The sequence below is a fragment of the Tachypleus tridentatus genome, chromosome 4, assembly GCF_004210375.1.
Source record: "Tachypleus tridentatus isolate NWPU-2018 chromosome 4, ASM421037v1, whole genome shotgun sequence".
NCBI classification, from domain to species: domain Eukaryota; kingdom Metazoa; phylum Arthropoda; class Merostomata; order Xiphosura; family Limulidae; genus Tachypleus; species Tachypleus tridentatus.
The window spans coordinates 84845727-84873450 of record NC_134828.1 but is presented as its reverse complement, the minus strand read 5'-3'; the positions used below and the strand labels follow the sequence as shown (position 1 = coordinate 84873450).

The following is a 27724-nucleotide window of genomic DNA, read 5'->3' as shown; positions in this document are numbered from 1 at the left end:
GTGTGATTGCAAAGAATTGTTGTTATATTATAAACAAACAGGGATTTATATCACATTATGAGACTACATTAATATCGAAGCAATAATGTTTAATTCTCTTCTAATTATTACGTGTGTATGTATCAGTCTCTTATGATGGAGTTTTGAGACTTTGTCTTCTTACATTATAATATTGCTGTCTAGCCCTACAAAGGGCACTTGCCCCACTTGCTTCACAAGTTGTTTCAAACACAATATTCTCTTTTCTTTGAAATTTGTTCAAACACTTTCTATCTTATATTGAACGCACTGTATTATATCATTCATTTAGAAAATATTTTGTACAAATTATTTAAGGCGAAGATAATAAAATATTACATTTTGCCCAGATACTACACACATATCTTTATATGTGTGTATGATGATTAGTGTGTTTCTTTATAAAACATCTAACCTAAATTTTATTAGGTGTTTTAATTTTAGGCATAGTTATACGAGTTTCAAAGAGCTTTTTAAATGGAAGTTATTTCCACAAAAAATAAAAATCTGTCACAAACTGAGAAATAAGAAAAGTTTTTAAACCAAAGTTTATTTAGCTGCCGAGATTTGTTACCTTTAAAATGTGTGAATGAAAGCAGTAATTTTATCAAATCAACCAATAAAACTACTCATTCATTCTTTCCTTAAATTGAAAGTGTGATGTTTTTCACAGTCGTTTGTGAGTTTTGTTTTTGTGAATCTTTGCAAGATTATTAATACCCGGATGTAAGAAACTGTCCCTTATTAGCTTCGTTACTTGTCAGAATTGCTTGATTATCCTTCTATTTAAATAATTTGTCAGAATAATACTATTATAAATTCGAAGATATTTTATTATAGTTTAAAGTTCTACAGAAAGCATGTAAGGAACTGGATTACATTAGATGTTTTCTCAATGAAACTTCGATAGGCCTTAAATGTATACTTGACAGCATGTGTAATGAAGTTGTTGTAAATAAAAATTATAAAATTAAAATAAAAGATGGATGTTCACAAATATAACTATAGACGTACCGATCTTATTTAGTTTTAAGGGTTATAAATCTAATGTCAGTGTAGGAAAGGATTCTGTTCATAAACCGACAGGAAGAGACCTGCTACAATTCCATCACTAATAACAAATGAAACGGAGATGTTCGGCATTCCAGACACGGTAGCTGAGCTGATGAGGCCTGCACAGCCAGGTGGTTTAGGCGTTCGACTCGTAATATGAGGGTCGCGGGTTCCAATCCCCGTCGCACCAAACATGCTTGCCCTTTCAGCCGTAGGGACGTTATAATGTTACGATCAATCTCACTACTCGTTGGTAAAAGAATTGGCAGTGGGTGGTGATGACTAACCATTATTTCCCTCTAGTCTTACACTGCTAAATTAGGGACGGCTAGCACAGATATCCGACGTGTAGCTTTGCGTGAAATTCAAAAAAAAAGGAAAAACAAACAAACTGAGCTAGCAAAAGTACTTGTCACATAATCAAAGCCGCTAGCTCGAATCTTCCTGAATTGTAATTTTTTACTTCTTGAGGAAAAACAACAAAAAACATTTAGAGTTTGAATAAGTTCACAAAAAGAAAAGGTCTGGAGTTTTATAAGTAAATGGCCATCTTCAATAAATTATACATACATGAGAACGCCCTGTACAAACATTGGCTGTTACAATGTTTTTCTTTTGATTTGCTTAAATACTGGTGAATAATGTGATATCCGTTTCGCCTGACATGGTTAATGTTCAAACAGAAGAAAGCATAGAAACTAACTACATGTGGAAGTCTGGTTTCACCGAGGTAAGTTTTCGGTGTGTTCTGTATAAACGTGTCCAAGAATCTATATAATCCGCGTAGACAAGGTCTCTCAATTTACTGTACATACACTAACATATAGAAAGTAACAACAATGAGTAATATACGCTAATCAAGAGAAAGGAAATTGAAAGGAAGGTAAAACAGAGAAGAATGCTACATAGAGCTAACATACTTGAACATTGTCTGTCAGAAGACGGGGGTTTTGAGAATTTGGTGTACTAATTACATTTGGTTACGTTTTGTTTACACATTTGAGAAGGGGAAAACAGATTTTATTTTATTAATGTATATGTATTTTCTTACAACTAAGCCGCGTTAGGCTATCTGTCGGTCCAACGAAAGAAATCGAACCTCAGATTTTGGCGTTATAAATCTGTAGACTTACTATTGTCCAAGCAAGGGACCTTTTATTAATTAAATTTAATTCCAATAATAGAACTAAAATTAAAAAATATGAGATTTTACTTGGGCTAGTCTTTGTACGATTATCAGTAGAAAGGACGAAACAAAGTAAATATATGTATATAAATATAAAGTATTGAAAATAATATCATAAGATTTAAGTGTTACTTGGGTTAGTATTGGCCAACATCCAAAACACAAGTTATTATTTTATACAATTGTTTAATTTACATAATGTAAGTAAATTTTAAGGACGAATGTTTTAATTACTTCCCGTGTCTATATCTTCCCTTGTCTTCACCTAAGGCTTCATTCTTCTCTCTAATCAGTCCACAACTGAACATAACTAAAATTATAATTTGGTATCAAAAAAATAACCCTTACTAAAAATATCCATTATTTCTGGCGTTCATGGGGAGTATTCATTTAAGGGGAAAACAAAAATGTTTACATTAACTCTTAATATCTATTTTGGATATTTATGCAATTAGGTTTCATAAAAACGATAAGCAACTTTATTTGTTTCATAAAATGTTGAAGCATGTGAAAGGAAACACATTTGTTCTTTTTATGTTTTATCTGGACCACGTAGAGGTTGTTCTATAAATAATATTTATTCTTTGTTCGGAAACAAAACAGAAAAAATTTAGTTTAGGGAAAACTGAAAGACTAAGTTCACTTAGAAACTAGAAATATTACAAATTGTTAGCGCAAGAAACAGTAACAAGTTCAGAAAATAAAAACCAAAACTAGAGATACAGGGAGCATTTTCTTGGTTTTTCTAGTTTTTCTGTATGCAACTATTACTCATAGGGGGATAGCTGTAATACATTTTTGACATATAGTACGCGCTACCGTATTCTACTTTCTCGTACATCAAAGCACCTCCTGTTTCTGTTGTTGCCGAAATCCACTCAACATTTATCACAATTTTTTTACTGCAACAGCTCCAATCACCTGCAAGTACGAACAACGTCCAGAACGGACGGTAGTATCCATGGATTTTCTCCAGTTCGGGAATACAGCAGAAGATTGCGAAAGAAAGTGCACTGAAGAAGCCACTTTTAACTGCAGAGCCTACACTTTCCTAGCCAACAAGTGTTACCTGAGTGGAGACGATGTCATTAGCCTTGGTGGCATCGAACTTCCTGTGAAGCAGAGCGCCATCTATGGCGAAAAACAATGCGTTGTTGGTATGTATGTATAAAATCAACGTGTGTTATTTATATCAGATAAAAATGATTGTTAAAAAAATGCTGAAATATCTTCTTTCGTCACTTCTTTTACGTAAAAACATCATTATATTCTGCTAGAATCGTATCAGTGACAACTTCATGTCATCGTCTTATTTGGTAGTAAAATGTATTACAAACCACATTATCCAAAATAAAAATGCAACTTACCCCGTCGCACCAAACGTGCTTGCCTTTTCAGCTGTGGGGGCGTTATAACGTGACGTTCAATCCCACTATTCGTTGGCAAAAAAAGTAGCCCAGGAACTAGCGTTGGGTGGTGATGACTAGCTGCCTTCCCTCTAGTCTTACGCTGCAAAATTAGGGACGGCTAGCGCAGACACTCCTGGTGTAGTTCTGCACGAAATTCAAAACAAACCTAAACATTAGGCCTAGCATGACCAGGTGATTAAGGCATTCGACTTCTAATCTGAGGGTCACGGATTTGAATCCCCGTCACACCAAACATGTTTGCCCTTTCAGCCGTGGGGGCGTTATAAAGTTACAGTCAATCCCGCGAAATTAAAAACAAACCAAATCAAAAATCTAAACATTTATTTGTTTCGTTTTAGACAAATGCACCGGAGGGATCTTTACATTTGAGAAAGTAACGGGCTACGTTTTGAGGTCTGCAATAACCCAAACAATTCCTCTGTCTAATCCTGGAGCTCTAGGGAATACTCTTCAGTGTAAAGAGTTCTGTCAGAACGCCGGACTGGACTGTCCAGCCTTTACCGTCAACTATCGTAATATGCGGTGTGACCAGTTAGACCGAAACTCGCAAGGTCGGACCCGTGAGTTAGCACCCAGGACAGCTGAAAATTACTTTGAAAGACTGTGCCTAAGAGGTTGGTATAGAATTGATATGTGTTTAAATATTCACGATGTTGTAAGTCTGAAAATTATTTGACTCATTTTTTTCCCGATATTTATACGACACCTATTACTCTGTAGATAATCCAGAAATCGCCCTATTTTTGTTTATTTTCGAAATATGTCACAAAGTGTTTTTGGAATAATAAATGGCTTTCATCTTATAATCTTCAAAATTATTTGACTTTCTCGAGAACTCTTTACTCAAACATATTTTCTTTCTTAAGAAATAATAATGAAAATACGTATATTTAGAAACCCCTATTATTTTTACTGGGACATAATTACCCAATTTAGGGTAGTGTAAATCTTTTATATAGAAAATATTTATTTCACCCAGGGATTGGGCCAGTTCTTTTACAATTAATGTTGTAGCTCGCAAATAAATAAAATTTCCAGCATGATGTAATATGTAGATTCATCGACTGCGAAAAGTATAAAAACTCTTTCATACCAAAGAGCTTGTTATACAACGCTAAAATCAGGGGTTCGATTCCTCTCGGTGGGCTGAGCAGATAGCCCTATGTGGCTTTGCTATAAGAAAAACACACAAAACACAGAGCTTGTTAATTTCGATATCCGTTTATCGTTATTCTTCTTAAAAGGTTAGCTTTAAATAGTTTAATTGTGTTATTTATTGTGATTGACTTGTAAAGCTCAGTATCCATTTATTGTTATTTGTTTGCTGTAGGTTTTGTTATTAGAATATAAATTATGGTTTAATTATATTTGTTTATTGTTGAGCTCAAGTTTTACTCGTACTCAAATTTCACTTTTTAATACAAAATAAACTCACGAGATGGAGTGCTACACTTAGAATAATAAAACTTCAATATCTGCAATTAACATGTAACAATAATCAAGATAAATAACTGAGTTAGACTAATATTTTAATTTTGGACTTTATTTTACATAAGAAACTTCCTGCAATGAATTTCTTTTTCGACGTAAAGTAAAATCCTATGTATACTAAGTGAACAGTGTCTGAGTGTGTGTTTTGAGGTAAAATAACATAATAACTATAATTATCGATATTTCCATAAAAGAAACTAGACCTTCAGAATAAAGATAACAATTCTAAGTTTTATTATTGGAGAACAAAAAAAAATCGAGACAAACTATGTGTTATTTTAGAGGTATTCTAATTATCACTAGCTTGTTAAAATGTCTTCTAGTACAGACGTAAACGCAATATACAGTTCAGTGGGAATTATTCTGGTTTCTTAAAACTGATATTTTAAACTTTCATTAGAGCTGTTTGCTATTTTATCACAGGACAAGTAGCGATGAAGTGCCAGGATAAAGCGTGGGCTTTCGAAAGAGTCTTAGGATACGAGATGTCTGCTGACTTGTATAAGAAATCCATACCGTTGATCCAGAGCAGGAGAGACTGTGAAGAAGCTTGCTTGGATGAAGTCACTTTCACGTGTCGGTCTGCTTTGTACGATGAAGAGTCTACTGTGTGTAAACTAAGTCAGGAGGACAGAAGAACAAGGCCTACAGATTACAAAGCAAATAATAACATAAATATCAACTACTTAGAAAACCAATGTACCACAGGTGCGTAAACTAGAGATTATAGAGAAAATAAATAAAAAACTTTTAAAGTTTTACTCAGGAGTTCTTTTGTACAGAGCATGTCTCAGTTCTTAAGCTGGTTAAATAATCGTTATAATTAAACACAAAATGTAGCTGAAAAATATATCGACTTTGTATGTTTTCTGGCTAGAATCAGTCCGTTATTTCTATTAAGGTTCGCTTGTGCGTTTTCTGTCTATAGTTATTTCCCACTTCTATTGTACTTTACTTGTGCATTTTCTCTCTACAGTTATTTCCTACCCCTATTGTACTTAACTTGTGTATTTTTATCTACAGTTATTTCCTAACCCTATTGTATTTGTGTATTTTTGTCTACAGTTATTTCCTATTCCTATTCTATTTGTGTATTTTTGTCTACAGTTATTTCCTATCCCTATTGTATTTGTGTATTTTTGTCTACAGTTCTTTCCCACCCCTATTGTACTTGTGTATTTTTGTCTGGAGTTACTTCCTACCTCTATTGTATTTTACTTGTGTATTATCTGTCTACAGTTATTTCCTACCCCTATTGTACTTGTGTATTTTTATCTATAGTTATTCCTTACCACTATTGAATGTTATTTGTATGTTTTATTTTTACAGTTATTTTTTTACCCCTATTGAACTTGTGTGTTTTCTATCTCAATTCCCTACCCCTTTAGTTTCGTACTTTCTGTATAAAACAATTCTCTCGCCCTATTCATCTTTACATGTGTAAAGATTTTACACTTTATTTTTCTTTATTTATGTGTGTTTTCTGTCTTTTCTGTTATTTCTTACCTTTACTTTTCTTTATTTATGTGTGTTTTCTGTCTCTACTGTTATTTTCTACCTTTATTGAACTTTGCTTATGTTTTTTCTGTCTACAGTCATATTGCCTGTATATTCCGATTTTCAGCTAGTCCATGTCCGTATGAAGAAAAGTCTAATGCTTTCCCTACGTATACTGATGTTGTACAGACGTCTGGAATCACCACCCAGGAGAGTTGTGAGCAAGCATGCACTACCTACTCCACCTTCAACTGTCGCTCCTATGCTTTCTACTCCAGCAGTGGACAGTGTTTCCTCAGTGGAGACGATACAGCTAGCGGTGGTCAAGAAGCTGCTCAAGGACGTTCAGGAATAAATTACTTCGAGAGAAAATGCCAAGCTGGACAAATACTCCCCACCCCAGGCTCGACATACACTCCATTCCCTCCCACATCCATTTTTACACCCCCACCAGGTAACCAAATATCTTGGCCACCCGGTTACCGCCCTCAAGGAGCATCACGTAAGCTAACTTTTAAGTTTTACTTTTTTCGTTAATCTGGTGGATTACCTGTTGCCTGCCTGCCAGCTGACCATCGTGAAGTGCATGAAGCATGTCTATAAGACTAGTAATGCATGAAAAAACGTGATTTTATTATTCTTCTATAGAAACTCGAATTTCCTAATCAATTGAAAGAAATGCCACTTTCACCCGAAGAGAAAAATGAGTATACTAACAAATATATGCAATAATAATATTATTATTTAAGTTATAACCAAACTTGTTTATTTTCGTGTGTATTTAACAGATGTATGTTAGTTTCTCTTCGATTTTGACAAAAATAGTTAATTCATGTAATTAATATTTGAAGCAGTTAGTACTTGGTGGAACTTTATAATAACAAAACCGAAGATAACTAAGAAATCATCCTTACAGACATAATGTTGAAATATTTGATAAACTTACAACTGTCTTTGGTTTCCTCAATTCTGTAAATGTAGTTTATCATCAACATTTTCTCCAAATGCAATATAACAAAAAACAAGAACAAGAAACAAACAATGGTTCCAGTGAAATTTGCTCCTACGCTTCTACACTGAGAAGATTCGGATGAAAGCAATCACGAAATGTCACTTTGTTCACAAAGAATGCGTGACAGCAAACACTCTTTTGAATTCTATTTATTGTAACGTAATTACAACATGTTGCTTATACGATCATTTCAAATTTTCCAATCCATTATTTAATCACATATTCTAATTTGGAAACAAGATCACTTTAAAAACAAACAAACAGTGTGCGTGTTTTGTTTTAGCACAAAGCCACGTTAGACAACACGCTATGTCTATCATGTGGAATCGAACTCCGGGTTTTTGCGTTCTAATTCCATAAACTTACCGCTAACCCGCCGCCCAGAGGCTCAGCGGTATGTCTGCGGACTTACAACGCTAAAATCCGGTTTTCGATACCTGTAGTGGGCAAAGCACAGATAGCCCATTGTGTAGCACAAAGCTACCTTTATAAAAAAGCAACTTGCAACTTTCTGAAAAGTGATTTATGTGTTTTAAAGGTAAAACTGTAAAATATCTCTTTGTTTACACATTTTAGTTTTCATATTACATGGAAGCCCGGCATGGTCAAGCGTGTTAAGGCGTGCGACTCGTAATCCGAGGGTCGCGGGTTTGCATCCCCATCGCGCCAAACGTGCTCGCCCTTTCAGCCGTGAGGGCGTTATAATGTTACGATAAATCCCACTATTCGTTGGTAAAAGAGTAGCCCCAGAGTTGGCGGTGGGTGGTGATGACTAGCTGCCTTCCCTCTAGTCTTACACTGCTAAATTAAGGACGGCTAGCACAGATAACCCTCGAGTAGCTTTGTGCGAAATTCAGAAACAAACAAACAAATCTTATTACGTGAATTTAACAAGTTGTTGATATTTTTATATATAAGAAGGATTTTCATGGCGTCGAAGAACCCGCTTGAAGTAACTCTATAGTAGATAAGGCTGATACTGATAACAGAAACAAACACCAAGTAACAACTTTTCATAGGGTTAAGAATGACTTTGAAATAATGACCGTTATTCAGCAGGTTGAAACGTTGTTACTTGTTTTGTGATTTAAATAAAATTTTTAATAACTCATATCAGTTGCCTCTGCTACATAAGACGAAAATGCCTGTTAAACACTCTATAATAACCTAAAAATGTTTATCTCAAACCACTAATAGCACTAATATATTATACGCGGTTAAAACAGTATACATTCTTGACAAGGGTTCTTCAGTTGACAAAATTTCACATAGTCTATAGTAAGGAGGCACATTTTCAACGTCAGTGTGTTCGCTACTAAAAATAAATATGAACAACTTGTTTGTTGGATAATCCAGAAGAATAAGTAAGTAACGATAATTCTGCATGTTCTTCTAGTCCTACATAAAAATAGGTATCTGTGCTGAACAAAAGGAACTTAAACTGTGATACTTATAATAACGTATTTGATGTTATTTTTAGTTGTGTTAAAAAGCTACACAATAGACTATCCGTGCTCTGCCCACCACGAATATCGAAACCCGGTTTCAGGCAGTGTAAGTCCGCAGACATACTGCTGTGCCACAGGGGCAGGGGCGCCATGTTTATCACAGTATACAAAATGTTTGACTGATTATCCACATAATCTATCATATTCCAAGTTAATAGACACTGTCATAATACATAAAGCCTAATATTTTTGGACTGGTCCTTGCCCACGGTTACTGATGAGGGATGAAACTGGTGTAACTCAGTGAAATGCATGATAGATTGGGCGCCATATACTAAATTTAGTGTATTAGTAATATATTAAATACTAAATAAATGTTTCTAATCTATTCTCAGCTTAAACATGGAAACCAAAACACTTTAAATTCATATTTTCTGTTGAAACTGTATTGCATTTAGCTAGATGTAGATATTTGTGAGCAAGTTATAGAAAATATTACATATAATAACGAAACTTCTTGCCATGAAATACAATCGTTGTTACATAAGGTTACCGATGGTCTCTTGAACTTCTCTTTGAGAATGTAAGTGGCCATAATCATTAAAAGTTTGTGATTTGTAAAACTTTGACTCTTGCGTGATGCTCTAAAGCTTAGACCCAGTAGTATAATAGCGTAAACCAATTTGTGTGTGTCCAGTAATTTCTTACATTTAAATTTTATGACGCATGTTGTTTCGGGAATCGGTATAGAATTTCCTATAATTTGTAACCATCCTCTAGTTTTAATTTTTTGTTACTATTTCTTTTACTTATTTTGCACAGTTTTCTCTCTCTTCTGTTTATGAACGATTAACTAATTAGTGCACAAAATTACTCTAGTTACCTAATTGGATTAGCGTTAATTTGACTTAGTTTACGTCTTGAAGCATGTTCGCCGAAACCAGTATGAACGTACAATAATATGCTCCACTTGCATGTTTTAAACTAACACTAGTCAAGTTTTCAATAACTTAAAATGAAAATGTAAATATTTTATTAATTTAATTTTCTAGTCATGAAATCATTTTTTTGTAACTATAAAAACCACATTTCTTTGTGTAATTCATCTGGTCTAAATAATTAATGTTTTGAAGAAACAAGATAACTTTGTAATTCCAATACATAGTCTTAAATATATAAAGTTTAGTTATATATATCTGTATAAGTAAACTTTATAAATATGTTTAATAAATAAGTCATTCTTTCAAAGGTTGCAGAAAATTAAAAAAACAACTTAAAACTAAAATAGCTTCATATTCAAAAAAACTATAAAACACTTAACCACATAAATTGTTTCGTTACTTTCAAACTTAAAAAGTTCACTATTTAATCCTTCAATATGTTAGATGCTATGTGTATTTATATGAGATGTTACGCGTATTTAATACAGCTATGCTACTTGTATTTAGTAATTTATTAGGCTATCTCCACGTTAATTTATTTACTTTTTAATTCATTAATTTTCTGCTCAATTACCAAAGCCTTCTGAAAGTACGAGACGTTTAATATATAACATGATCTAACAAAACAGTTCGAATCACAAAGCAAACAGAGACAGCTAAATTCATTTAACAAATAACTTTGGTAATTTTAAAATTTAGATAAGTTTCCCAGATAAACCAAATTGAAAGAAATATTTTGAGTCAGTGCTAAGAAAATAAATTCTCCAAAAGTCATTTTGAAAACGTCGTGTTTGATTATATTGAGAACTCAAGACAATCTTCTTGACTTCATAGACCTCAAACACGATGAAAATATCATAAAAAGTTTCATTCTGTCGATATCCATACTTAATTTCTTTTTGTTCGTGTCTTTGTTCTTTTAGGTCAGAAATGCCAGTCCAATGAACAGCTTGTTTATGAAAAAGTCACTGGCCATGAGCTTGTCGGTGTAGCAGGCAATCAGTTATACCAGGGAAGTGCATCCTCGCCTGGTATCACTTATGAATGTCTCCAGAGGTGTCGAATCACTACCGATTGCCAAGCTTTTATTCTGGATTATCAAACACAACAATGCACTAGCCTTCGGGATGGGAGTACTAACCGAGCCTTTGATCTCAGGCCAGCTTTAGGCAAGAGCTATTTTGAAGGAATTTGTATGCCAAGTAAGTTTACTATGTAACATCAACTTTAAATTGTTAGTATAAACAATTATAACGTTAAAAAATACGCGGATACAATGATTTTTCGCGTCTCGTAGTTACAATAGGAAAGTTCCCTTCCCCATTGATTTCTAATGCGGTAGTCTTTAGAGCTAGTGGATAATGAATGAATAAGCGGGTTACAATACAAGCATATAGACCTAGTGCAATGAACATTTTAACTCCTGACAAGTTGGAATGGACTAACTAGTTCCAATGAAGTTTTACGCAGCTTTCAAATAAAAAAACTTTTGAAGTTCTATTATTTATTTTTCATGATTGGTGTAAGTAAGAAGTGCCTTACAATTAACTGAAAAAAATATAAAACTTATAAATCAAAGACTCAATTTTATTTTTAAACTGACAACTTGTGAAAACCAGAAAATAGTACACAATGAAATTAGGAAGTAAAAAAGATGAACTACACAAACGCTATAGTTTTAACTAGGTCGGATTCCCTTAGAAAGTAAGTCGCAATACTCAAAGTTCGTCTCATTTAGAACAATAATGAATTTTTCAGTTAGAAGTAAATCAGGGTTGTATCCAAATAACTAAACTATAGCCAAAGCATTTCCTTTTTCTTTTTCTGCTGTAAAGTACTTTATGGTTTTTGTATTCTAAGATTTCCCGGTATGTGGGAAGCTGTGGGTTTACGAGAGGTTGGTGGACCAAGAGTTCCGAGGACCGCTTCCACGAGATACCGTTCAATTGGTCAGAACAAGACAAGAGTGCGAAACTCGTTGTTTTCAAGAATCTCGCTTCCGTTGTGTTGCAGCTAACTATTACAATTCTCGCCAGGAATGTGTGTTGTTTACTGAAAGCAGAGACTCAAGAAACGGACGGATGGTTCCAGCACGTGGGGTAGAGTTCCTTGAAAACCAGTGTAACTTAGGTACTCTCTTACTTGGTAGTTTTTATTCTTAATGTGATTTATCAACATATTTTATTTTACGAGGTTTATGTTTTACCCTGATAATAATCTATCAAAAGGGACTTAACATTTTCAAGAATAATCAAATAATAATCTAATGATAGAGAAAATTTAAGATTAATAAAGTAATTTCTAGTGCTTTCTATAAAATAAAATAAAAAACACTTGAAATGAACATATCATAATAAGACTAAATATTATGCTTAAACAATACAATACTGTGTTGTCTTATTTAGTAGAAAGGGAAGGTTTTAGTTTTTATTAGTGTTGGAAAACGAGAAGCCTGCCTTTGTCATGATTAAAAATAAAGAAACAACTGTCGTGACACAGCGAATTGTTTGCGGACTCACACCGCTTGAAACTGGGTTTCGATACCCGTGGTGAGCAGAGCACAGATAGCTCATTATGCAGCTTTGTGTTTAATTCAGACAAACAACCGAAATAGCTGTCACTCAAAATTTAGTTTTAGAGTGTCTTAATAAAGGAATTTTGTTATAAGACATTTAGAATTAATGCTCTTAGTGAATAGTCGGATAGAAGATTTTCAGCCTTTACGACTTGGAAGCAAAACCATTTTATTACACTTAATATGCATTTATCGAAACGTAACTTCGATAAAGTAGTCGAATCATGTTCATTTCTGGAAATCTTCAGTAGTTTCTTTGCAATATTAACAAAGAACTGGTCAAAAGAAAGAAATGAGTGCAGAAGAGATAGAAAGTTTATTACTTTTTCTGTGCTTAAAACAAATGTAGATGATAGGACCGAATTTCTATCCAAAAGCCTAGAAATGTTGTTAAAAAATTTCCTGTTGTACTTTAAGAAAAAAGAGGAATGAAAAATTTGAAACGTTCACGTAACTTACAGCTGTTTTTCTTTACTCAAGTTTTGAGATATCTTACATGTATTTCTGTAACTCCAGATATTTAATAACGCGTTGTCTAAATAAAACATGGACTATTTATCTTTTCATCTTTAATTCAGCATGTTTATATTAATGGTATTTTTAAAGTATTTGCATTCACTAGATTAATTGATTTTATTTTAGATATATCCAGATGCTCATATAAAACAGTTGAGAGAGATCAGTTCATGTTATATACCACTAAATCAGTGCCTTCAGCGTCCTCTACATTCCAATGTGAGCAGGAATGCAACCAGGAAAGAGAATTCGCATGTCGTTCCTACACATACGTTGAACAAAGTGGTTTTGTGGGAGGAAACCAGTGCTTACTAAGTAGTGAGAGTCGAGAAACAAACCAAGAGAGGGCGCTTCGGTTCCGATCCCGAGCTTTGTACACTGAGAAAAACTGTAAGATTGATTCTGGCACAGTACTTCCTACACTGCCAACATTGCCTCCTTTTACCTCTTATTCTCCTTTACCTCCTTTTACCTCTTATTCTCCTTTGCCTCCTCTTCCTTTTCCTCAAGAAAGGTGTTTGTTGGATCAGTACACATATGAGAAGACAACGGGATACGATCTTCTGGTTGGACGAAGGGAGTTTATCCGAGTGCGAGGTGCAGTGGGAATTATTGGAGAATGCCAAAATGCATGCCAGCGGTTGGGGGACAGATGTCGAGCTTTCGTGATCCAATATGGTGAATATCAGCGATGCTTCTGGTTGGACAATGCTGCTGGTGATAATTCTGATGCCCTTACCTCTTCACCCCTCATGACATATTTCGAAAAAATATGTTTAAAAGGTAATTATGTTAAAGATCGAAACTGAGAAGAAAAAGAGAAAATAAAAAATCACTAAGGCTTTCTAAATGGCTAAAATTATGTTTTACTATCAAAAAAACCTTAAATGTTTTAACTTTGACTTGATGTGATGTTCTGATTTTTCCAACAATAGTAGAATATTGGCGAAAAAATTGTTTTATAGTTTTTAATTTTATTTTTTTGATATAATTTAAAAGTTACAGTTGTGAGGTTCTGTACATATTCTGATGAATTTTCCTTAACTTTCTCAAACAGTTCTTTTGATCAAGTGTAAAGAAACAATTCCAGGTATGGGCTAGTAATTGGCAAATTGAGTTGCGGATCGCAGAATCTGGAGTTCGAGAAGTGGTATTACTAAACATCTTCGTTCTTTCATCTGTTGTAAAAGTGATAGTCAGTCCCATAATTTGGCTCACAAAGCTGAAGAATGGATACCTTATATTAATTTAGCTTGGTAATTTGTGTGTACTATGTTCAGTTAACCCCTCTGGAGCTAGTAGGACCAGACTTGGCTGTCAGATTCGGATTGGCGTGGGGGTGAGGTATCCTTATCTATAATGCATATTCCCCGTAAGCTCACCCAAACATGATGGGAGACTATTGGAAATTTTACAGTGTTACTAAACTCAAATATGGAATCAAATTTTGTGTTGTTGGCTCTTTTAGGGATCTCGAAAGCGTCATGTTTGAAACTGTGCTTAAATATACACTCAAAAATTAGTGGAATCAAACTTAAAACACGTTGTCAGGTATCATGAGCGCATGTCCTATTTTTTCTCTCTCAGAATCCTTTTGAATATATATAAAACTAATTAGGGTTAATACAAGAGCTTCATTGGTACATTGGAGTCTCTGTCAATCATGAGGGCACCATTGAAACCTGCAGAGGAGCGCGGATATTTTATGTTAGTGCTGTATAAAGAAGCTTTTAAGAGCAATAGAAACTGTGCAATGTGTAAACCGGCATGAAGAAAGACAATATCATGCTTATGTTATACTAGATATCCAAGGACTGAGGGAAAAACGATTTTTTTGTCCTTTAATTGGCTGGGTTTGTAGTAAATAATATGGTTGAACTGTGAATTAGAGAGTTCATACTGTTACAAAAACGTGCTTCTCACTTTGGGCCCGTGGATGCGTTATAGGAGTGACAGGCAACCCTCACTATTTTATCAGACAAAAGAAACCCAAAGATTTGCTGCTGGTTACTAGCTTCCTTCCTTCTAGTCTATCAGTTCAAAATTATGAATGACTATGTGTGAGTAGCTCTTGCGTAGTTGCTTTCAAAAATTAAAAACGTTCCCTTATTATTTTATACAGGGAATATTTTTCAGTTTATATTTTGAAGTTTAATTTACTTTGTTTTAGAAACCTTTTATTTTCTAGATCGACCATGTGAGAAGCTCTGGACATTTGAACGACTGCCTGGTTATGAACTTCAGGAATCACCAGAACGAGAAATCCCAAATGTTAATAGAAGAAAAGATTGTGAGGATTTCTGCTTAAATGAACGACAGTTCTTATGCCGCTCTGCTACATACTTTTATCAGAGTCGGAATTGTCGACTGTTTTCCGAAACTCGCCGAACACGTCCAAAGTCTTTCTTACGTGCGACAGGTGTGGCCGACTACCTCGAGAACCAATGCGCACCAGGTGAAAAAGGAAAATGTTAATGTGTTATCATAATATATATATATATACCATAAAAAAACATGATTCTCATAGACGAAGCTAAAACATTATTTTCAGTGTACACATTCACTCGATTAGAAATTATTAATTGTTCGAAAATGTCTTTTAGGCATATTTATCAAAACGTGTGAAAGTATTTCATAAATAATTGTACTGACATATTTTCGATCAAAATCATTTAAATAAGTCAGGTATCATGAAATCATTTAGGTTTTTCACGTTTTTATGTTTTAGAGCCTTCGACTTGTCAATATCGAGATTTCCTGGATCGATTCTTTCCCAAGATAGATCGATTGCTGAGAACATTCTCTTTACCCGAATGTCAAATTCGTTGTGATGAAGAACGTGGATTCACGTGCCGAGCGGTAAACTTCGAGACTATTACTCGAGACTGCGCACTTTGTAGTGATGATTCCACAGCTTTAGAAGACGGACAAAACAATTTACAATTTCGTCGAAATTCGGTATTCAGCGAGAAAGGAACGTGTGAGCAAGGTATATTGAATCTTTTTAACCCTAGTACACACACTCAAAAAAATTACGTTGCCCACACTGGGGGTCATTTTTGACCCCCACCAAAAATATTGAAAAAAAAATTATTTTCATATAAGCAAAGTATAAATTTGGACAAAATATTTATTCTATACAATTTATGCATACACTCTGGGTAACTTTATGGTCATTGCAAGCCATTTTACTACATTTGATACACTTTGAAGAAGTTTTTTTCCTTGAATCACGTGCGCATATTTGACACCATTTCCTAACGTTCTCTTCAGCAACTTTGTGTCTTTTTGGAGGGATCACTTCATTTGTATCTTCTTCAGGCAGTAATTCATCAGTAAGCAACTTCAGAAATTCACGTCTTGCTCTTTTTTGGTACTTTGATGAGAATTCTGGATGGCGCTGGCGATAGAGAAGGTAAGCGTTGTATGCGGCAGCATCAAGAATGTTATAAAATAGTGCCATTGGCCACCTTCTGGTCTTTCTTTTTGTGGAAAAGAATCTAACTATTTGGTCTAGTGTATCGACTCCTCCTTTGGTGGAGTTATAGTATGATATTATTTCAGGTTTTCCTGATTCATCATCGATTGAGGGCTCTCTATGCAACGAAGATATGAATATTCTAGAATGCTCGAGAACATTTATGGAGTGTTCTAGACTGTTCTAGAACACAAAATTTCATATCAATATATTATTTGATTGTTTACCAGAAATGTAATTGAGTTTTTTAAACGGGGGTCAAAAATGACTCCCAATGTGGAAAACGTGAATTTCGACATTAGACAAGGGGTGTAATACCCCATTTGCATAAAATACATGTTAAACGTATTAGTATAGTATTTTATTAGTATAGATTAAATTAGGTACATTTTTAGGCCCGAAAGTCACACCTTTGATATTTCTATAACAACTTAAACACAAGTGGGCCCATTTTGACCTCCACCGTGTGTATGATGGTTAAAGCCGTGTTTCTTCAATCGTACTGATGCCGGTTCTATACCTTAGTGTGATATAATGTTTTCAAATTCTCATTATTTTTAAAGACTATGAAGATTTTTCATTTCTACGTCGTAATTAAAAATTAATGTTGTAATACTAACGTTTAATTCGACATCTTTGTTGCCATAAAGGTTTTTTATTTCTATATTAAATATTGAATGTCATATAGAACCCAAATATAAGCCATGAAGTTGAAAAACGTAAGAGTGAAATTCTGTTAGTTCACAGTCCGGCCTTCGTATTACAAACACCAAGCCACAACTACGGTACTGAAATTATTAGCGGCATTACATTCTGGGGAAACAAGCTGAGAAATTTTGGAATCATTGCCAGATTTTATATGACGGTTCCTGTATGCTTTCTCAATAAACTTGTTCTTAGAAAATATATCTTTATAATCAAACTTTTTATTTGAAGACTGGTAATAAAACTCATATATAAAAATACGTTTGTCATTATTATGTACAGACCTAACTTTTTAAATGGAATGTTGCTGCTTACAACATAAAACTGTTATAAGTTTCTGGAAACAGTGTTTTAGTTCTCTTCACTTCTTCAAGCAGTTAAGCATGACAACGTATTATTAATTAAATTTGAATGAATAAAGATACCCAACTGAGCTTACAACTGTTGTGAACTGTGATACACACTTGTATTGTTAATTGTGTAATAAAGTACAAAGAAAGAGCAACTTGAGCGCATGCTCAGTTATGTATTTTATTTATTATTTTTTTACTATTCAAATACTAAAATACAAAATACTAACATGGTCTTAAAAAATTGAATTACGTCATCAGCGTGATCAGAAATAAATGCATTAAACGTAGAACATGATTTGTTTCACTGTAAAAGACATCAACTGAGATTTAGATGTCCCCTTTGCAACTGCAGCCTCATGCTTTACCGTTAAAAATTACCAAATACTTTGTTTTTAAATTATTAAAGCGGTGTTTTTCCGTCATAAGTCTGTGTACAAAAACTATCAAATGTTTATTAATTAAACTATTTTATCTTGATCAATTAATATAAATGATTTCAAGAACATTCAAACGTTTTTCATTTTTGCAGTGAGTGTGCAATGTACTGAACAAGACATGTTACTCACGTTAAACTTCCAGTCTCCGTTTAATGGTCGAGTTTACGCCAAAGGTAATCCTACACAATGTTTTGTAGTAGGTCAAGGACAGTCTACGCTTCAGTTTGCGATTTCTTTGGGAAGCCGATGTGGGACAAGAAAAGAGGTAAGCGAACCACAATAATACCCATTTCATAAAGTATGCTAACAACCACTGAGGTAAGAAAACCGTAATAATACGTATTTCAGGAAGTATACTACGACCTTTGAGGTAAGAAAACCGTAGTAATATGTATTTCAGGAAGTACAGTGACGACCTCTGAGGTAAAATAAGATAAGTAAGATAATATAAGCTCAAGGAAAACGGCAATCTGAAAGAACAGAAAGAGTCCTTAACGAATAAACGTTGTAACAATGTGATATCGCGTGGTTCAGCTTCACCAAAGACTACATGCTGTTTTCAAATGGTAACATGTTATAACTACATCAAGGGCCATTTGATTCTACATTTTTTTCTACAGATAAAAGGAAAAACAAGTTATTTGGAAGTACTCACACCAATATCAGAATAACATGTAATCTTAATGTTCCTTCTGCTTTCTTGTTTGGGCTGGCATGGGCAGGTGGTTAAGGCACTCAATTCATAATACGAGGGTCGCGGGTTCGAATCCCCGTCAAACCAAACATGCTCATCCTAAATTTAAGCAGTGGGGGCATTACAATGTGACGGTCAATCACACTATTCGTTGGTTGAAGAGTAGCCCAAGAGTTGGAGGTGGGTGGTGATAACTAGTTGCCTTCCCTCCAGTCTTACACTATGAAATTAGATACGGCTAGCGTAGATAGCCCTCGTGTAGCTTTGCGCGAAATTAAAAACAAACCACACATTATTCTGGTCAGTATTGCTGAAATACTAACAAGGTGAGGTTGGTTGGGGTGTAAAGCTGAAATAACGTTACCTCTTCTCCCAAGCTAATGTCACCAAGTGTTATGATTTTACATTTGACTCCATTATAAGTTTCATTTCATCTCACTCCTTTCCATTAAAGAAAGATGGAACGGGGACTAATCCTGGTTGATCATGTTCAACTGAATGTCCTCGAAGACGAGCGAGTGGCAATTACAAATTTTTATATATAATTTGATCCTTAAATTTTGAGAATGAAACTATATATTGTATAAATTAAAATACTTTTTTTAGTGTAAAAAATCCAAGTGACATGTTTGTATAGAATCTATTCATGAATCATTGTGCAGGAGAATACTGTGCAGGAGAATACTTTGTGGCTGACTAACGGATTGATTTGTTTTACATTTTATACCGTTCTTATACTGAACAATGATAACAAAACAAAACAGTTTTACATTCTGACATGAAACTTCAGTGATATTTCCTCGAGTGAAATACGCCATAAATAAAAGAAATTTATTTACTTTGGGTTAGATGACATAAATACCGTCATCCAACTGAGTATGTACGTAAGATCAACAGACGGCACTTGGCGGTTAAGTATTAAACTACCAAGACTTTAAATTGTAAGAAAGAACGACGTGAAATTTATAATGATATACAAATGCTTATACACAAATTTTTCAGAACAAGAAACCATGTTATATTATTGAATGATAAGAGCAAAAGAAATTAGGAATGTGAAAAAGATTAAAAAGATGAGCCAGCGTTTCAAAATATTCGACAGAATTCTATCAAACGAAACTTGCAGTCATGTGCCTTTTATACTAAATTTAAGTGTTAATCGTTTAGTTCAGCTGTTTTTAATTCTAAAAAACGTCATGACGATTACAGATCTATAATTTATATATATGTAGAAGGAAAGAGGTAAATAAATAAACACATTTTGGCATGTTTTATTTTATAATGGATTTGAATGCAGGCATTGATATTGTTCAAAATATCAAACTTTTATGTGACATCTGTTTAAATGTTTTAATAATTATCCTGGAAAATGTTAAAGGACTAAATTGCACATATTATTATGCAACTGTTATAAGTATTGAGTGAAGAAATGGTTACGTGAATACTTGTAACTAGCTCTTTACGCACATTAACGTACACAAAATACAAGAAAAATCTGACCATTTTCGAAACATTTGAATTTCTAAAGTAAGCGTAACTCTAGATGGATAGAAAGTGCAAAAACCGTCCTATTATTGACGTTAAGGTTCATGTGACCACGGACAAATTAAAAATTGATACTGTTGTTCTTAGTTATCAGAAGTAATTTTTAATATTTACGCAGTATTTTGTGTTTAGACGAGGCCGCCAGTCAAAAAATATAGTACTTGATTTTAAGTTTTGATGGGAAAAGGAAAGTTATGCACCTGACTCACCTTCAACAGCTGTTTTTATCAACTAGGAGTAGTCCTGTCTCCCTAGTGGGTCTGCGGTACGTCTACGAACTTATAACACAAAAATCTGGAGTTCGATTCCTCATGGTGAACGTTGCGCACATAGCCCATTGTGTAAACTTATTATTAAAACTAAACAAACAAATACAGTAAGTAATTCGTGTATGTGGAATGAATACGTGGTTATTCATGCTTGTCGGTTCCGGGTACATTAATGTTAAACAGTAGCCATTAACAAAGGCTCCAAACATTTCATAATCTGTTTTGTTATTTCGCTAATATGGTTGCTAATCGTACCTCAGGACACGTCAACTTTCCATTTCTTCTATTGTGACAAACACTGCATTTATAGAATATCATATTCTATATGTTAATAACATTTTTACCTAGCATGTGTTGACATAATGTTTAAAGATAGCTCTCATAGTTTAAATGAGAGGTGAGACAAAACCTGCACATTCTAGAAATTATATTTTCATAAACAACTCTCACCTGACATTGTTATTAGTGTTAGGTATCATGGTAGCCATTGTCAACAGATTCATAGTCATCACTCCAAGAATCAATATAATGATTTAATTTTTGAAATAACAAAAAAACGAATTAATGCGAAATAAAAATACTTTGCCATTTTCATATTATTTTACTCAATCTTTTAACCTAAATCACGTAACGTTGTAGTAGTTCACTTCCCCTGGTGTCTAACAGATAAGTTTAAGGTTTGACAACTCTGAAACAAAAGTTCGATTTCAGTGGATGGTGATAACACACTGTACAGTTTTGAGTTTAAACCAACTCTACGTATATTTTAACTGAGCAGCCAACCACCATTTTCTTTTTTCATTTATGTGTATGTATACTCTAGGACAACCAACATGTTGAAATATTGTGTCACTGTAGCTATCATTCAACAGTTAATAAATAAACGTTCAAATGATCTTCAAATATGCAAGGTAGTTAGTAAAAGTGATGTGGTTTTTTATTTGATATGCACATATGCATTTTTTATATGTGTATGAGGCTATAATTTCTGGCTCTAGAGAAAAAATAATCATAAATGTTAGTAATATATAGCCGAAATAATATTATACAAATAAGTATTTTTAGTTTGGTATAGAGAGTTTTTATAAGGAGTATTTTTTGTAAGTTTTAATTTTACTGTTTTTTACCTATACTCCTATCGTAGGAGAGTACCTTATGCAGGTTGAACTTTAAATGATCGAGAATATTAAATAATTGAAAAAAATCCAAGAAGTTGTATATATATATATATATATATATATATTTCAATTTAGGAATCAAAAGTTTATGCAAACGAAGTGGTGGTCCAGCAACATCCAATCATCGTCATGGATACAGATAAGACGATCCGTGTTGTTTGTTCATTTGAGACAGGAGAACGAACCATTACTATGGATGTGTTTGGTAGAAACGGAGAGAAAGGAATGGAAGTTACGTAAGGGAACATTCATGTCTATATTTTGTTAAACAAAAGTTTTATGACTTAAATATTTTGCTTTTAATAATTTACATTGATAACTATATGTAATTTGTTGCTTATGCAGTATTCAGTCTATTAGTGTTTGTTTGTTTGTTTTGAATTTCGCGCAAAGCTACTCGAGAGCTATCTGCGCTAGCCGTCCCTAATTTAGCAGTGTAAGACTAGAGGGAAGGCAGCTAGTCATCCTCACCCACCGCCAACTCTTGGGCTACTCTTTTACCAACGAATAATGGGATTGACCGTAATATTATAACGCCCCTACGACTGAAAGGGCGAGCATGTTTGGTGCGACCTGGATTCGAACCCGTGACCCTCGGATTACGAGTCGAACGCCTTAACACACTTGGCCATGCCGGGCCCACTCTATTAGTGCCAGAACGTCATAACTGGCGATTAATATGATACAAGAATAATTATAATCGTTTCAAAATTATTTCGTGATGTTCAAATAAGATACAAAAGTCGTAACTCTAATAAATAAATCTTTTTTTGGGGGGGAAAGTTATTTTGTGGAAATAAAATTAGAAATCACATCCATAAGAACACGTTACATACTTGCAGTTTAATTTAAGACATAATCTGTAATTACGCCGACATTTTCAGGACACGTCGACCTTCCATTTCTTCTATTGTGACAAACACTGCACCGCCTCCTAATGTCGCAATGAGGATATTAGACCCGTCAGGAAGAGACGCTCATGTGGTGGGTCTTGGAGATGAACTTGAATTACGAATTGATTTGACAGACCCATCAAGTAGGTGAACTATTTTGTGTTCTCACTTCTTCGACTAAAATTTATTCCAAAGTCGGTAATTTTTGAAAAAAAACACGAGAAGAGAACATTTCTACTGCAACAAACAAATATTTATTTTCTTTTTTTCATTTAGCCTTGTAAACGTACAAGTAAAATCGTATATGTAAAATCAAATGCTATACAAACAAAATTGTCAAATGAAAACATTTTACTGGTTGAGACAGTAGAGTGGATATCTAAAGCTGTAACTGAATGGGTTTCGTTTAGTGTACTATTCAGAATTTTTACGAAACTTATTCATAGGATAATAATAATGTAGGTTCGTAGGTTTATAGATTGAAAAGTAATTTCGCGGATTTTTTTTCTCTTTATATTAGCTGCTTTTGCGATATTTGCTCGAAATCTTTACGCTCGGAGTTCTAATGGAGAATCATTGTTTCTTCTTGACAGTAATGGGTAAGTGTGAATAACAGTAATGGGTAAGTGTGAATACCTTTCTGTTTTAGTAGTTGAGCCCATCATCCCTAATACACAGTCATCGTTTTACATAATGTGCAGTTTAAAAAGGACTAAGAACCTTATCATCCTATAGCTGTCCAACTGACCCCACAATCTTCCCGGCCCTGCAGCTGAATATGAGAGACCAGAAGTCACTCATCGGAAACTTTAAGGCCTTCCGATTTCCGTCCACTGGACGAGTCAACTTCGAAGTCCAGATACGTTTCTGTCAGGACCGATGTGACCCTGTGAGTCGTATCTTTACTTAACTTGATATTCAGCTATTCTTAACGTTATAATAAAGCACCTGTAAAGACCGATGTGATCTTGTAGGCTAATGTTTCTACTTACCTTGATTTGCTTATATTTGATTTAATTTATTGATACTGAGATCATCATAAGGCATTATTAAGTACTTATTTTATAAAATATTATTATTTTCATTCTTTATAAATAATGTGAATAGAATATGAGCTGAAATACAACAATAGATATAAAATATTCATTCTTTGATATCATAACAACAATCTAGCCATGAAGTTATAAAAACATCTACGATACGCTAACATCCCGTAAACGTAACACAATAAATGAATTATAATATTTGATCTTAAAAAAAGCCAAATTAAACAGAATTGCGAAAATCGCTTTATGTAGAACAGCAAATTATAAGATTTTAAAAACGGGTCATCTTTTCTTATGTGTTTTACTTGTTACTGCGACTAAGCAGATATCTTTTCTCGTACATGTGTTGTACCTAATTTCATATCGTCTTTTTATGGTAATGTAATGGAGCGAGGGTACCCGGATGATGATTTAGAACAGATTGGCCATAGGATTTTTTTTTCTAGTTTGCCTGTTTCTCATACTTGAGATTATTTATTACGATTTAAAATCTATAATTGTATTTTATTAAGTTTTAGTTGGCTCGGCTCTCCATGGTGTATAGAGTGCAGATAGCCCATTACGTATCTTTGCGCTAAGAAAAAAAAACAACTAAGTTAGTTCAACACGAAATATTCTATAAGTGTCTTTATCATTATTAATCCTGTTTGCAAAGATTAAAGTTGTAGTTTTAGTGTGACTTTAGGTTGATTTTAATTCATAGATATATGTTTAACATTTTATCCTCAGGTGCGCTGTGCTAACAACGTTCAATCGTACGGTAGACGAAAACGTGATGCAATGGACCCCATGCTTGAGACCGAATCTGCATCATCTAATGGATCTGCAGTTGATTCTTCGGATGTTAGTAGTCACGTGCCTCATCCTGAGTTTCGACCAAATGAATATCCTGTGATGGTCCCACAGAGTGCTGTGATCGAGACTACAGAACAGAAACTGGAACCACGTGACTTCTTAAACGGAAACGAGACAACAACAATGTCTTCCAGACTGATTCTTCACGCTACAAACCCGTCAACTCTAAACCCCCCATCTTTATTATCAAACAAAAATCACGTGAACTATACAATCATGAAATACGAAACACCTTCGGACTATCCCCAAAATGATAGCACATTGAACAGCCATTATAATCGTTCAATATATCCTCAAGGTCAGTCAACATATAATAATACCTATGAGCAGGATAGTCGGTCGAACAAGAATGGTATACGTTCAGATTTATCTCAAAACGAATCAACGTATCAGAATCTGTCGAACAAGGATGATAATCGTTCAGGCTATTCTCAAAATGAGCCAACATATGATAGTGCTTACAGGCAACAATATGAACAAAGCAGTCTGTCGAATAAAGGTGATAATCGGTTCAGTTACTCTCAAACGCAGTCAGCATATGATAATATGTATAGGCAACAACACGGACAAGCTAATTTGTCGAAAAAGGGTGATAATCATTCGGGCTATTCTCATAGTGAGTCGGCATATGATAGTGCCTATGGGCAACAATATGGACAAGGTAGTCCTTCAAGCTATTCTCAAAGTGCATCAGCTTATGATAGTTCCTATGGGCGAGAATACAGAGAAGATAGTCTGTCTAACAAAGGTGGTAATCAGCCAAGTTATTCTCAAAGTAAATCAACATATGATAATACCGCTGGACAACAACATGTACAAGATCATCTGTACTATAATGATAATAACCACCCCGATTATCCTCACAGTGAATCAACAAACCACAATGCCCATGGACACCAATACGGACAAGAGAGTGTCCCACAAGATAACGATAGGCATTCGGATTACATTCAACGTGAGTTTTCAAATAGTCGACCACATATTTCACCGTATGGGATCAATGCAGGAGAACTCCAAGATCACAAGCTAGAAAGACAACAAGATCCTCGACCTGATCAAGAAATCCACAGTGAGTACCGAGATAACAGCAAGTGGAACGACTATCCTTATGGAAAAAATCATCCTTACCCTAACAGTAATGATATGTCTGCGAATTGGAATGATGTTGACCAGTTTGGAGTTGGTCAAGGACTTCAAAGAGATAGTCCACAATTTCAAAATGGATCTCCAACTAAAGATATAGTGGCAACGACACAAAAGCCAGTTCCTCAGGAAGTTCCTCTTTCTCTGGCCATAATGGTAGGAGAAGATCCAGAGCCTCAAGAACCATGGAGCCACACACGTTACGCTGAACCATTCGGTTAGTAATATGAGAAAAAATACACTATATTAGTGGGAGGCAAAGTATAATTTATATGAATAAAAAATATTATAAAAGTAATTAAAAATATAAATACCCGTGGGGTTTGGTGATACTAAATAACAACTCTCACAAATGACATTAAATAAGGCTACACTGTATTTCATAACATCAGAACGTGCAGGTATATCAGTTTATCATAACTACTTGTTATATCTAAGGTTTTAAGCATTCTAAAAATTGCCAAAAACGTTATTTAAACACTTTCCTGTGCGGAAAGCCTTCCAGCTGCAAAATTATCTCTGGAATCGATAAATGTATGTAGGAATGTGTGATAATTAAAGTAATGGATTTTAGTTTAAAATTATTTTTGGTTAACATATAAGGTTATAAAGAAAAACACTGAACCGGCAAAATTTACTGCAGTAATTGTGTTCTTATAATGACGTATTATCGATAACTTATCCCACAAAATCTGTCATGTATAGTGCAACATAAGATAAAAAAAATAGCAGAAATCAAGAAAGCAAATTTTTTCTCTCGTGTTAACTATTCTAGTGCTCATGGAGCCAAAAAAAAAAAGAGGGAATCCTCGAGAGTCACGGCTGTAATTAGTTGTCGAATCGGTCAAGAGATGGAGCTATAAATTAAGAATTTCTACCTGAAAATAAAAAATCGGAGCCATTCTATGAGCTGCAATGTCGTGGCTAAAAACTGTTAAATGTCTATCTGTACTTAAGGAGTATATTGTATTATCAGAAATACCTTAGGAAGAAAACTATTGTAGCACGTTCTCCTCAAGAGCGTTATAGCAAACGTTAAATATATTGAACGAGATGTTAAAAAATATAACAAAAACAAGTTTTTAAATTAAGATTAATTTTATTTTAATGTGTATATAGATATTAACTGAGTCTTATTTATTTTGTATTTTATCACGCTTGGCAGAAAAGGAATCAAACATGGTTTGCACCTCTCAGTCCACAATCATAGCTACTGCTGTCACGTTGTCGCTCTTACACATAGGCCTACTTTTTGGAGGTTACTTCTATTACCGCTGGCGTAGGAAGAACAAACGGAAGCGGCAAATGGACGATCAACTTCCTTTTCCTGTACCAAACACCACAAGTCCTCCACAGGTTGTTCATGGAAGCGCTGACGTAATGTTCCGTAGTATATATGAAGGATATGATGCCTCGCCTTGATAAATAACATACAATAAATAACATACTAAAATGTGATTTAAGGCTACGTTCGCTGGATATTGAAAGTCAGTGCAGAAAAAGTGGCTATCTATCTTCATTTCTAACTCGCCATTTGGTATTGTGTTCTTTGGAAGCATCCTCTGCTTCGTGTAAATCATTCAAACTGAAAAATTCCCAGCTTGTTTGTAAAATATTTCCAATTATCATACATATTTGGGCTAAAGGTTTTGTATATCTGTATTGGTGTCGGATTTTATAATTATTGGACTCTCTAAACATAATGTTTACAAATGGTTTGGAACAGCTTTAGAAATAAATGAATATATGTTTAAACCTGTGAAGTACCTTTTTATTGTGTTAATGATATAACAATATTTAACAAAAGCTTGAAATATTTTTATTCATAATTTTAAATGAAGTAATTATAATACATTTTTTGCCTGAGTATCCGACTGAGATGTAGTCTAATAGTTGGTGTATCCGACAGAGGTGTAGTCTGACGATTGGTGTATCCGACAGGGGTGTAGTCTAACGATTGG

General features: G+C 34.2%; 1 protein-coding gene across 2 annotated transcripts in view; it reads left to right on the top strand.

Annotated features, from left to right (window-relative positions):
• The window catches only part of LOC143249601 (uncharacterized), a 42431-nt gene extending 14921 nt beyond the window's left edge, over positions 1 to 27510 (top strand). The window contains exons 5-20 of one of the 2 annotated variants that reach the window (XM_076499735.1): positions 3169 to 3414; positions 4026 to 4301; positions 5602 to 5886; positions 6803 to 7129; positions 11000 to 11278; positions 11937 to 12206; positions 13294 to 13950; positions 15356 to 15622; positions 15896 to 16156; positions 18233 to 18405; positions 21902 to 22062; positions 22711 to 22862; positions 23240 to 23318; positions 23455 to 23608; positions 24495 to 25980; positions 26929 to 27510. In XM_076499735.1, coding sequence (XP_076355850.1) covers positions 3169 to 3414; positions 4026 to 4301; positions 5602 to 5886; positions 6803 to 7129; positions 11000 to 11278; positions 11937 to 12206; positions 13294 to 13950; positions 15356 to 15622; positions 15896 to 16156; positions 18233 to 18405; positions 21902 to 22062; positions 22711 to 22862; positions 23240 to 23318; positions 23455 to 23608; positions 24495 to 25980; positions 26929 to 27185 — 5330 coding nt within the window. In that variant the 3' untranslated portion in view covers positions 27186 to 27510. Of the gene's footprint in view, positions 1 to 3168; positions 3415 to 4025; positions 4302 to 5601; positions 5887 to 6802; positions 7178 to 10999; positions 11279 to 11936; positions 12207 to 13293; positions 13951 to 15355; positions 15623 to 15895; positions 16157 to 18232; positions 18406 to 21901; positions 22063 to 22710; positions 22863 to 23239; positions 23319 to 23454; positions 23609 to 24494; positions 25981 to 26928 lie in introns of both variants that reach the window. The other variant, XM_076499734.1, reaches the window with a different exon arrangement.
• Positions 27511 to 27724: the final 214 nt, after the last annotated feature.